Below are 14,018 nucleotides of genomic sequence, written 5' to 3' on the forward strand. Positions count from 1 at the left end.
TAAGGAGAATCATTAGTGGCTTATCAATCAAACTACCTCAGGCCTATTCAGTGTATCTTGGATAATCTCTCCCTAATTTAATGTCACCTGATTATGAACTTTAATCACACTACTAAATATCTTCACAGCAACACTTAAATTATTGTTTAACTGAATAACTGGGAATTATAGTCTAGGCAAATGGACACATAAAGCTGATCATCACAGTTCCCTTCCTCTCTATATAGTCACTAAAGGCAGTCACTTGACCCAATCTCAGCCACTCCGAGTTCTTCTCCAGGAATTTTAGAAGTGTAATCACAACACTGTTTCTAATTGCTGAAGATACAACATTTGTATTTTGGGTCCTGAAAGTGTGATGTTTCCTGATTTGGAAAAGCATAAAATGGCAGAATGCACAGTAAGAGTACTCCCTAAATGCAAAGACAGGAACAGACATATGAATCAGAAAGTGCTGACTCTATGGGGTGGTTTCCAGTTGTTCCTGTGGTCCAATCATCTTTATATCTTTGGATTCCTTGACAATCCCCAGTATTCCTACAATGCATTCCTCAGCTTTTTGAATTGGTTTTCTGTCAGTTTCAATAAAAAAGATTGTAATTCCATGGGGTCTTCAAACAAACTATTTGGAAGAGAAAAAAAAGTACTATGGAAAAAGGCAAAGTAATGGGTAAATAAAAAGGCAAAACATGTGACAAAAAAATAAAAATAAGGTAGTGCAGTATGATTCAAAGTCCAGTCTCTGAAGTCAGATCTAACTGCTTCAAACCATGCCAGCAACGTGACCCTCTAGTAAAAAATTATTCAGTACCTCTCATGCATCAAACACTATATTTGATATTATGTATATTGGGAATGCACAATCCTTACATGGGGCTTAAAGTCTGGTGACTATTCCATATTTAGTATTCCCAGAATCCAGTGTGGAGACTTATTAAGATACTTAAAGTCAAGCCTAAGTCACAACTAGTACTAGTAAGTAGTTATGCCATTTTCAAAGATATAGTAAGGACATAAAGTAAGATACTGCATATAAAGTCCTTAGTGCATTGTCACATAAGTTAGTGCTTATTAAATGTTAACAAGTAAATTGCCTCATTTCTTAATATTAGGCAGTTAGTTTAACTTACATCTAAAGTCATTTTCAACTTAGACAATCAGACCCCAAATTAAGGATAAAAGGTTATGTGAGGGACTAGTAGCTGCCAACAATATTTTCATTCTCTTTTCCCTTCATAATGAAACATTTCCTAATTTTATTCAGAGTTATATGTCCATTAAAATATTACATTTTTTCAAGTTTCTCTTGCAGATTGGTATGCTATATAGTTAATTCTGGAAATTGAGATAGATGTTAAGATTTTCAGTGGTTCTGTTGAGAAAGTCCCTAAATAAAATATGGGACAGGCACTCTGAAATGGGCCTTTTTTTTTCCTCCCTTTTCTCTTTTCTCCTTTCTGGAAACTCTATATTATAGATGGATCTGTAGAAGCCATCTTTCAGCTTTCAGGTGGAAATCCTTCATTATGGATGACAGAGGAGAAAGACAGAAGCAGCCTAGAAGTTAGTTGGTTGCACGGAGCTGCAAGTCCACTGTCAATTGCTCACCTCTGGGGCACTTTGATATGAAAGAATGAACCATGTTGTACTTAATCTTTGTAAAAAATATAATTTGAAGCTGACATAATAATTTTTAGAAAAATAACAAATTAAAGTTGGTGTAAATGTCAGCAGTAATAAGAACGAATTTCAGTTACAAATGGCTATCAGTAGGCCGGCTCTTATCAATGATTCCTTTTCTCTAAGTCCAGCTTCAAGATGAAAAAGGAACTTCTGTTAAAGAAGAGGACATGCACTAAGATCACATATATTTTTAGAACCAAATATAAAGTGCTTGCTAAAAAAAAAAAAAAAAAAAAACTATTGAAAAACAACAAGACTAAAGAACACATGTCAATCAGAGATAAGTAGTCACTTGCATCTAAAGGCTAAAAAGCATTTAAACCCTAAGATCTGGAAGTACCCTGCCAGGACTGGTATACTTTCTTGACATTTATCTTGTCATTTAAAATCTTCACAGCATGCAATGTATTGGGTTTATTCTTCTTGCTCAGTAGGAGATTGGAAGAGAGTGAGAAGAGGAGAGAGAGAGAGAGAGAGAGAGAGAGAGAGAGAGAGAGAGAGAGAGATACAGCAAGAAGACAAGCCCTCCCTGGTGGCATACAATGAGAAGAAGCTTGAGCCACAGGTATAGAAATAATAATTGTATATACATACATATATATATTTTTTCACACCTATGTGGCAATATACTATGCTGTAAAAACAGATTGAAACAGAATCATCTCTACTTTAAACAGATAATACAAATTCACATAATGTATGCTGGTGGTGAATATATTTTCCTTTGATAATGGCATAGAAATGTGATAAAAACATATTTTAAAAAGAAATAAAAGATAAATTATTTATTGTGGTGAGCCGGCACGGCCATGGCATACTCAGCTCCAGTGCGCCTTATGTGCCATGCCAGCTCAGCCAGGTTCTGTGACCCTGAGAGGGGGCAGTGAAGGAGTTAGAAAAGACAGACAAGAGAAGAAAGCTGGATCTGGGTGGGACACTGTCCTCTCTGATGGAGAGCCTCTCAGATGGAGAGCTAGCAACAGCGCCACGGACTTCAAGCCAAGCCCTGTCTTCATTTTATAGCCAGATGCCATGAGGCAAAGTAAGGGCGTGGTCAAGATGTTTACAACATTCTCATGGGTTTTGATCCTACTCAATTACATGCACCTGAACTCTATCAAGCCCACAACACTCAGACACATGGGGCCACGTGTTTGGACCATCGGTTCAGGCTTACAACTATAGCTGTTGGCTATAATTGTGCTGGGAGGGCTCTGCCCTCCAAGCTGGGACTTGCACATGGCAATGAGAAGACTGTGCGCTCTCATTAGTCAGAGGCTTGAAACTGTTCAAACACTGTAGCTGCTCTCCACAATTTATTTTAGAGAAAGCTGAAGGGAGAGGGATAGAGAGATAGAAACATCTATAAGAGAAACATTGATTGGCTGCCTCCTGCACACACCCCCTCCTGGGGTTGAGCCCAGGTGCCCACAATCCATAGCCTGGGCATGAGCCCTGATTAGGAATTGATCTGGTGATGTTGTGGTTCATGGGTTGACATTCAACCACTGAGGCACACTAGCCAGGAAAAATGTGAGAATTTAGTTCTTCTCACCTTCCTAGTCTCCAACTCCTGCTGTTTTGTCTCTCTCTATAATTCTCTCTCTATAATTCTCTTTCCTCCCTTACCTTTCTTCTCCTCACCTTCCTCCCTTCTCCACCACCCCTCCCCACAAGCACACTTCTCCTGGTGGGTTATGCAAATTTGAAAATTCTCCAATTTCCTGGTATTCAATGTCTTTTTGCAAAAATTGACATCTTAAAAAGAGATGAATCCATAATACTATGTCAGGTAAAATAAATAGGTAAATTATAAAAGACATATAAACCACAACTCTGATTTGAAAAAATCAGAATTAGAGACTGAAAGCTTAATTATAGCTGTGAAGGAACATTTACCAAATATACCAAAACAACCGAGTTTAAATCTGTAATTACCATTTTATATTATCTTCCACATGCTTCACATTTTTGTTTGTTTGTTTCAACTTCAGCAGTGCTAGTGCACCTCTGAGTAGGTTTTTTGTCTTTATATATTGTTGCATAGGCCCACCTCTTCCATAAACTTTCTCTTTTCTAAAGGCTAATCACAGTTAGAGCCTGACACCACAGACTCCTCAGAGACAATTATTACTTAATGGTTAATAAGGAAAGTCAGACTGTCTGGATTTATTTCTCAGTCTTGGGATTTTAATCAAATTATGTAAACTCTCTAAGATTAATTTCCCTGTTTTTTTTGCATAATGGAGATATAATGACATTACTATCCTCATATGTCCGTTGCAAGGATTATCAAATAAAATATACAAACAGCACACATCAGAGTGCCTGGCACACAGCAAACATCCAGTAAATGCCAATTCTTATTTAAATCATGTTACTAGTCCCATGCTTAATCTTTTCAACCACATTAGACTATAAACTCCTTGAAGAGAGAAAGCATGTCTTCTCTAAATACATATCATCCTTAAGACTTATCATAAGCATTTAGTATATACTTGTAGAAAATATGTTGAACATTAGTTGTTGTTGTTTTTTTAATCCTCACCCAAAAATATGTTTTTATTAATTTTTAGCTAGAGAGGAAGGGAGAGAGAGAGAGAGAGAGAGAGAGAGAGAGAGAGAGAGAGAGAGATCAATGTGAGAGAAACATCTATCAGTTGCTTCCTGTATGCACCACAACCTTGGATTGAACATGCAACCTTTTGGGATATGGGATGACACTCCAACTAACTGAGCCACCTGGCCAGGGCTCAACAATAGTTTTTAAGACATACTTATTAGACATATATAGTGTAATAGTCATTGAACTCTGAAGAGGAAATACGGTAGCATATAATACAGGCAGTGGAGAAGCCGGTTAAATTATCCCCCCCAAAAAAAAGAAACCTAAAAAAATTCCACTTCTTTGGATTCAGATTTATCATGCCTCCTTTAATGACACTTCTCTCCAAAATTACCACTGGAAATATTCTGCAGTATCATAAAATAGATAACCTCCCTTTTTAGAATTGCAAATAAGCTCTGGACTAAGCTATGCCTGTCTTTCTTGATAACAAAGTCCCCAGATATCACTTCCTTTTAACAGTGCTGTATTTCAGGGTTCTTAAAGACTGCAATGTAAGGGTAATAATCTTGAAGCTTTGTTCACATAATAAGCAGTAATATAATAGCAGTACAGAAGGGTTCTTGGGAGCAACTGAGCTGCTATCTATGGCTACAAAATATGAACAGGGGTATGTGACTATTTGCCACACATATAAGTGGTCAGAATGAGTCCTTTAAACATATGCTAAGTTTGATCATTTCTCTGCTCAAAAGCTTCTAATAGCTTTCCTTCATATCTCTAATGATATCCAAATCTTTACCATAGGTATTCACTATTTCTTCAATCTCAGTCCCTACTGGTCTTCTCTCCTTTCAGATATACATCAGAAAATGGGAATAGCACAACTTTGTTCATTTTCCCATCCTCAGTTGCTGACACAAAGCCTGGCAAAACAGATCAAGAAATTCATCAAAAGTATTTTTAAAGTAATAAATGGGTGAATTGGTTGAGAGAACTAAATACTTTCCTATAAAGTGAGGGAGAATCCTTAGGAGAGCCTTACTTACACTGGTTGATAGTAATTAGCTTCATAGTTTCAGAAACACCATGCCCATTGAATTTAATAACAGTGAACTTCAAATAGAGATGCATCACTTATATGTGGAATATAATAAACAAAATAAAATGATAAAATATATCCAGAGATGAGAAGAGATAAACCAAAGAACTTATATACTTACTAGAGGCCTGGTGCACAAAATTTGTGCACTTGGGGGTGGGGATCCCTCAGCCCAGTCTGCACCCTCTCACATTCCAAGAGCCCTCAGAGGATGCCATTAGCCCAGCTTCTGGCACACTGACCACCAGGGGGCAGCTCCTACGTTGAGTGTCAGCCCCCTGGTGGTCAGTGTGCATCATAGTGACTGGTCATTCCTCCATGCAGTCGATTTGCATATTAGCCTTTTATTATATAGGATATGCATAGCCGATGAACATGGGCTATAGGATAGTGAAGACCTGGGAGGGGTGGGTAAAGGCTGGAAGGAGGGGGGCTAGAGTGCGGGGAGGGGGGAGAGTGGGAGACATCTATAATACTATCAACAATAAAATATATTTATATAATAAATCCAGAGACAAAGAAGCATGGAACAGACTAATGAATTTCAGAGGGAAGATGGGGTGTGTCTGGGTGGGTGAGGAGAAGATTATTCAAAGAACTTATATGCATACTATAGCCCATGGACACAGAGAGTAGTGTGATGAAGGACTGGGAGGGGTGGGGCTGGGTGGAGGGGATCAATGGGGGGAAAAAAGACATCTGTAATACTTTCAACAATAAAGATAAAAAATAAAACAATAAAGTACAGATTAAAAAACAACAAACAAATAAACAAACAAAAAGGAGATGCATTCACCAGAGGGGGTAGATACAACAAGTCATGACAGTTTTCAACACCCTCCATGGTGCAAACACCCTGTCTTCCATTTAAGATGAGAACCAGAAACAGAGCTCTGTGGAGCTTAGACTTATCTGCCAATATTTCTGGAACCACAGTCTGGCAGATGAGCTCTGAGAATGTATTATGATTGGCTTCTGGAAGGCCCTGTAGCCTAATTGTGGTAGTACCTGAGGGTACAAGCCTATTGAGTATGCATTCACATCCATCACAAAGAGAGATTCTATCATTTGCTGCACAAAGTACAACACACAAAATAATCTGTGGTTTTGTGCATTTCTTCAGTGACATAATAAACAGTGATTTATAGTCCAGATTCTGGATTAGAAAAATCTGGATTTAAAGAACAATGGTACCTCTAACTTGCTGTTTCATCTTCCATGAACCATAGGAGCAGTATTTAACTGATACTCATTTTGTTGCTGTATTGTTCATCTTTAAAGAAATAAAAATAACCTAATTACTGTGTTTGGCAACAGGTTTGGCACATGAAAACCTCTCCATACACTGAGTGGCCAGATTATTATGATCTCTGAATGCATAATAATCTGGCCACTCAGTATATATATATATATATATATATATATATATATATATATATATATACTAGAGGCCCAGTGCATGATTGAATCATGCACGTGTAGGGTCCCCTACACGCTTTTGCTTTCGATCATGGGGGAGCTGGGTGCCTGTCCGCTGGTGCACCATGCCTTTCAGAAGCCTCCGGCGCGGCGGAGGCTTCTGAAAGGCCTGGTGCCTGAGCGGACAGGCACCCAGCTCCCACGCTTTTGCTTTTGATCGCAGGGGAGCTGGGTATCTGTCCGCTGATGCACCAGGCCTTTCAGAAGCCTCCAGCGCGGCGAAGGCTTCTGAAAGGCCTGGTGCCTGAGCGGACAGGCACCCAGCTCCCACTCTTTTGCTTTTGATCGCTGGTGCACCAGGCCTTTCAGAAGCCTCCAGTGCAGCGGAGGCTTCTGAAAAGCCTGGTGCCTGAGTGGACAGGCACCCAGCTCCCACACTTTTGCTTTCGATCGCGGGGGAGCTGGGTGCCTGTCCGCTGGTGCACCAGGCCTTTCAGAAGCCTCCGCCCCATCGGAGGCTTCTGAAAGGCCTGGTACCTGAGTGGACAGGCACCCAGCTCCCCCGCTTTTGATGGTCCGCGGTGGGACGTGACCTCGCTGCCCCAGAGGCCCCTTCTGTGCCGCAGCACAGCCATGACGCAGATGCTGAGCTCGAGCCGCCCGGAGTAGGTTTGGAGTGTGCTTGGGAAGGAAGAGGAAGATCTGATTGGAAAACAGCTCAGCACAGTATCTTTCTCATTGCAAACCAAGACAGCACCAGCAGTGGACTGAATGGGTGTTTGTTTCATGAGTGCGCTTGGGACTGACATGTTCATGGCAGCGGCAGTGCTCCCGAAACTTCACTGATTCCAAATAGCAAACAGCTATCAACTCCAAAGAACAGAAAAATTCTCTCCAGGCTCTGGACGTTGCAACATGACTGAAGGAAACACCGCTTAAGGAGGCGCTAGAAAAAACAGAAGTATGTGACCAGAGGATTGTGGGATTGTGGAGGACACCTGGGCACCTACCACTAGAATATGAACCTGTTATTGCGCATGTACATAGTCAGCCCTATAGTCCTCAGTCTCGCAGTATTTGGAAGTGACTTCCAGTGGGAAATTGTTTTGATTGAGGTTTGCTGTTCCCTTGTGGCGAGCAAGATCAGAATTAAAGGTTTCATTTGTTACCTTGGTTTGAAACAGAGGAAAATGGGATAGTGATGAATAAGAAACTTTGGAGATAGTGAAGGGCAGTTTGTCCAGACTGTTGAGAGCTCAGATTTAGAGTTTAGTTGGTATATAAATCCTGCTAATAGCACCTGATGCCTGAAATCTGAGCACTCTACTTTCCTGGTTGGGAAGCAGTTCTGGCGCCAGACGGTCACCATGAAGTTCAACCCCTTCGTGTCCTCGGACCGCAAACGCCACCTCAGTGCCCCCTCCCACAAGTGCTGCGAGATCATGTCTTCCCTGCTCTCTAAGGAGCTGCAGCAGAAGTACAATGTCCGCTCCATGCCCATCTACAAGGACGATGAGGTCCAGTTGGTTCAAGGACACTACAAAGGTCAGCAAGTCGGAAAGGTAGTACAGGTGTACAGAAAAAAATATGTCATCTACATCGAGCGGATGCAGTGTAAGAAAGGTAATGGCACAACTGTCCATGTGGGCATTCACTCCAGCAAGGTGGTTATCATCAGGCTAAAACTGGACAAAGATTGGAAAAAAATTCTTGAACACAAAGCCATATCTTGACAAGTTGGAAAAGAGAAAGGCAAATATAAGGAAGGACTTATTGAGAAAATGCAGAAATAAATGTAACCTGTTGTGTAACCATGGTTTAGCTGTAGGTTTTTAGCCTGGTGTGTATTCCTTTAAAATTGTTCAAGATGTCTCTGGAATATTTTGTTTCATCCCTAGTTTGTTATTTATATGTGGCTCTGAATATCTATTGTTGCTGTTTGGATGAATTTTATGAATAAAAATTGGTAATGTTTCTTAATTAAAAAAATAAAAATAAAACATTCATGGTTGGAAAGTGTTTGTATAGAAGCCAATAAGTATTAAGTATTTGCTATGTTTACCATGTTTAGCTCTCTGTAAGGAATATGGAATAATGTTAAATTCTTCATGTTCTCAAGAAGCTTGAATTTTAAAATAAAAAATAAAGAAGAAATATAAACATTAAAAATAAAAAAAGAAGAAGCTTTTAGAGTTTTAGGGGCGAAATCAAGCAGGCAGGCGAGTGGTTAGGGGCAATTAGGCAGGCAGGTGAGTGGTTAGAGCCAGTGGCCCCGGATTTCGAGAGGGTACAGGCTGGGCTGAGGGACCCCATCCCCGTGCACGAATTTTGTGCACTGGGCCTCTAGTATTATATAAACATATAATAAAGGTCTTTTTTCTATTGTCTCTTCTTTTCCTTTTTTTTTAATAGCAATTACCTTTTTTAAAAAAGAGGCAGCAATTATTTTTGTTTCTTTATTTAAAATAGTCTATTGTTTTTATTGAATTTATTAGGGTGACATTGCTTTGCAAAACCATATAGGGTTCATAAAATATTTTAATTTTTAAATGGAAAATAATTGGAGGTCATTTTTCAATTTAGATATAATTGATGTACAACCTTATATTAGTTTCAGGGGTACAACATAATTTAAAATGTGTATGTATTGTGAAAAAACCACCACAAAATGTTTAAGATTTACTCTCTTAGTATCTTTCATATATACAATATAGTGTTAACTATAGCCATCATGCTGTATATTAATACCTCATAACTAATTTATTTTATAACTGGAGGTTTGTACTTTTTTAAGCCTTTTTACCCTTTTCACCCACCCACAAGCTACCATTCCTGCCAGTCTCTGACAACAACAAATCTCTTCTGAGTATCTATGAGCTTTTTTTTTATGTTGTTTTCCTTTAGATTCCACATATAAATGAGACCATAAAATACTTGGCTTTCTCTTTCTGACTTTATTTCACTTAGCATAATGCTCTCAAGTTCCATTCATTTATCACAAATGGCAAGATTTCATTCGTTTTTATGTCTGAATAATAACCCATTACATATATCATACACATGCATGTATCATATATATACATATATTATACACATATATAACATATACATGCATATATATCATACATGCATATAACATATACACACATATTATACACACTTATAATATATACATGCATACATTTATCATACACATACATACCACATACTTGCATACATATATTACATACATACATACATTATACACATATTATCTACACTAATAAAAAAGAAACATGCAAATTAATCATCACTCCGCTACGCCCACCAGCCAATCAGGAGGGAATATGCAAATTAGAAGGAGAAAGATGGTGGCAGCCCAGCTGCTCCAGGCGTGGAGTGGCCCAGCGGGACAGGACGCCTGCTATGTGAAGGAGGGCAGGGGTGAAGGGATCTACAGGATCGGCACTCTGGCTACAGTGAAGACGAAGACTGCAGACTCTGGAGTCTGCAGCGAAGATGAAGACAGCAGACTCTGGCCGGAGCGAAGGCCTGGGTCCTGGGTGACGGAGGAAAATGGGTGCTGGAAGCCAAGGGAAGGAAGGCCTATTGCACGAATCTTTTCATACAACAGGCCTCTAGTATATACATATATGCATTCACCCACTGATGATGGACACTTAGTTTGCCTCCATATCTTGGCTATCATAGATAATGTTGAAATGCACATGGGTACATGGTTACACATATCATTTTAAGGTAGTGGTTTTCCTTTTTTTCAGATAATTATCCCAAAATAATTATCCAGAAATGGAATTGCTCAATAGCATGGTCGTTCTACTTTTTTAAATATATTTTTTATTGACTTCAGAGAGGAAGGGAGAGAGAGAGACATCAATGATGAGAGAGAATCATTAATTGGCTGCCTCCTGCACATCTGTCCGTCCTCCCCTCCCCCCACTCCACACACACACACACACACACACACACACACACACACACACACACTGGGGATCAAGCCTGAAACTCAGGCACGTGCCCTTGACTGAAATAAAATACAGGACCATTCAGTCTGCAGGCCGAAGCTCTATCTACTGAGCCAAATCAGCTAGGGCGGTAGTTCTATTTTAAATTTTTTTGAGGAACCGCCATACAGTTTTTCATAGTAGATGCACCAATTTACATTCCCACCAACAGTGCACAGGGTTCCCTTTTCTCCACATCCTCGCCAACATTTGTTACCTTTGTGTTTTTGGTAATAGCCATTATTACAGGTGTGAGGTGATATCTCACTGTGGTTTTGATTTTCACTTCTGTGGTTATTAGTGACATTAAGCATCTTTTCATGTGTCAGTTGGCCATTTGTATGCCTTCTTTGGACAATGTCTACTGAATTACTCTGCCCATTTTTTAATTGGATTAATTGTAGGTGTTTGTGTGTTTTGTTTTTTTAACTAAAGAACATTTGTTTTTCACTAAGACTTTATCTTAGTACATAATTAAACTGTCGCCCTGACCGGTTTGGCTCAGTGGATAGAGCGTCGGCCTAGATGACTTAGAAGAAAGTTGTTGGTTTTTTTTGTCAGTTAATGCTGATTCCAAGGGCTGTTGTAATTCCAAGGGCCTATCAAGGGCTGTTGTAATAATATGTAATCAGCTGCCTCCTGCACATCTTCTACTGGGGATGTGCCCACAACCAAGGTACATGCCCTTGACCGGAATTGAACCTGGGACCTTTCAGTCCACACGCCGATGCTCTATCCACTGAGCCAAACCGGTTAGGGCAGTTGTATGAGTTCTTTATATATATTTGGATATTACTTATTAAATACAGAATTTGCATTTATATTCTCCCATTTAATAGGTTGCCTGTTTTGTTTTTGTTGATCATTTCTTGTCTTTGCAGAGTTCTTTAGTTTTATGTAATCCCACTTGTTTATTTTTGCTTTTTTTACCTTTGTTTTTGGTGTCAAGTCTAAAAAATCATCACCAAGGCCTATGTTAAAATAATTACCACCTATGTTCTCCTCTAGGAGTTTTATGGTTTCAGGTCTTAGGTTCAAATATTTGATCCATTTTGAATTTTTGTGTATGGTTTCATTCTTATACATGTGTCTGTCTAGTTTTCCCCACACCATTTATTGAAGAGATTGTCCTGTCCCCATTGTATATTCTCAGCTCCTTTATTGTAAATTAATGTACTGTATATATGTATGTTTATTTCTGGGCTTTCTAGTCTGTTCCATTGATCCGTGTCCTTTTTTATATTTTGCTTTACCAAGGAAATACTAATAAAATGGGTAAATTAATTTTCAAATCTAGAATTATGGAAGAAAAACATTGGTATAGAAATTGTTCTTATTGTTAAACTACTGCATATGACCCAATTAATTAGTGTCTGAAATAAAATAAAGCACTAACATACATTTTTCCATTTACAACACTAGGAAACATTTATGCAGAAATCATCCTTGATATCTCAAATATTCCCTTTTGTGTTTGTTTTCCTCTGACAGATGTTGGAAGGCAAGATTTATGCAATACAATGGGTTATCACCATTTTCAGATCCTATATCCCTCTTCACCTAAAGCAGCAGAAGCATTCAGTTGTGACAGAATATGGTTTATTTCATCAACAATCATTAACCTGTCCTTTTGGACAGCTGGTGTTATAAATTCAGGGGATTGACAGGAATGGAGACACTAGCACATTTGGAGATTAGACTTGAGTTAGTTACGGTTTGTTAACTGTCATGCACAATAAACCAGTTGGGATGTTGCTTAAAGAAAATACAAGCAATTGAAGAAATTTTTTCTCCTTTACTAAATAAATTAATCAGGAATCCATAATATATAATTATCAGATATTAAATATGTTGATTAATTACATCAAGTATAATTATATATACATATCTAATTACTTAGTTATATTTTATATATCTAATTACATTTTACATCTTATGAACTATTGTATATCTATAATTGCTGTAATAATAATAATAATATATTCATATATAGAAAAGTAAGAGGTAAACATCCTGAAGGAAATTATAGCACTAATATTTGCAGAGGCAATAAGTATAAATTATTAGGGATACATTTTCCACAAAGGCAATTACATAAAATGTATATTTTAAAGAAATCTTGTCAAAGTCATTTGGAAAAACTAAGTTAACCATTAGCATCTGATTAAACTTCTATGACTATATGGAAACATTTTTAGTGCATCATCCACAGCTTCATGACACTTCTTCCCAATACACACATATAAATACATTCTCCTTTCATGTCATATGATAAAGATTTGCTGAAACTTTTCTTTGCTCTAGACCCGTGGTCGGCAAACTGCGGCTCGCGAGCCACATGCGGCTCTTTGGCCCCTTGAGTGTGGCTCTTCCACAAAATACTACGGCCTGGGCGAGTCTATTTTGAAGAAGTGGCATTAGAAGAAGTTTAAGTTTAAAAAATTTGGCTCTCAAAAGAAATTTCAATCGTTGTACTGTTGACATTTGGCTCTGTTGACTAATGAGTTTGCCAACCACTGCTCTAGACAAATGGGGCTACATGAAACTAACAAGATTTTGTGTAGTGAAAGAAACTACTAACAAAATGAAAAGGCAATGCACTAAATGGGAGAAGATATTTGCAAATGATAATATTTGATAAGGGGTTAATATCCAAAATATATTATAAAAAAACCATAATACACAATATAAATAAGTATTTAAGTTAAAAAATGGGCAAAGGAACTAAATTTTCCAAAGAAAACATGCAGATGCTTAACATGCTCAACATCACTAACCATCATGGAACTGTAAATCAAAACCACAATGAGATATCACTTCATGTCTTTCAAATGGCTATTCTCCCTACCCCTACCCCACCCCACCCCCCAAAATAAAAAACAAAAAACAAACACAAGTATTGCTAGGATCTAGAGGAGATAGAACCCTGGTGCACTGGTTGTAGGACTGCTATTTAGTGCAGCCACTATGTACAACAGGACAGATGCCACCCCACAAAGTAAAAATAGTATTATCAATTCTACTTCTGTGTATTTATCTGAAGAAAACTAAACACTAATTGGAAAAGGTACATACAGGCCTATGTTCATTGCAGCAGTATTTACAACTGGTGGCCCAGTGCACGGATTCATGCACATTGAAAGGAAATTAATTAGAAGGTGGCCGGCAGGGTGGGACTGGGCGAGATGGGATGGACACGCCCTGAAGCCACCCTCCCCTGGTCCCTCCCTGGCATCTGGGGAGT

General features: G+C 38.6%; 1 protein-coding gene across 1 annotated transcript; it reads left to right on the plus strand.

Annotated features, from left to right (window-relative positions):
• Positions 1 to 8,137: 8,137 nt before the first annotated feature.
• LOC307103954 (ribosomal protein uL24-like) lies at positions 8,138 to 8,503 on the plus strand (the record flags this gene model as incomplete). Its single annotated transcript, XM_079778548.1, has 1 exon — positions 8,138 to 8,503. One exon carries the CDS (start codon positions 8,138 to 8,140, stop codon positions 8,501 to 8,503), a length of 366 nt encoding a protein of 121 aa, XP_079634674.1.
• Between the last annotated feature and the right edge of the window lie 5,515 nt (positions 8,504 to 14,018).

The sequence above is a fragment of the Cnephaeus nilssonii genome (assembly GCF_951640355.1).
Source record: "Cnephaeus nilssonii genome assembly, chromosome: 8".
Classification (NCBI taxonomy): domain Eukaryota; kingdom Metazoa; phylum Chordata; class Mammalia; order Chiroptera; family Vespertilionidae; genus Cnephaeus; species Cnephaeus nilssonii.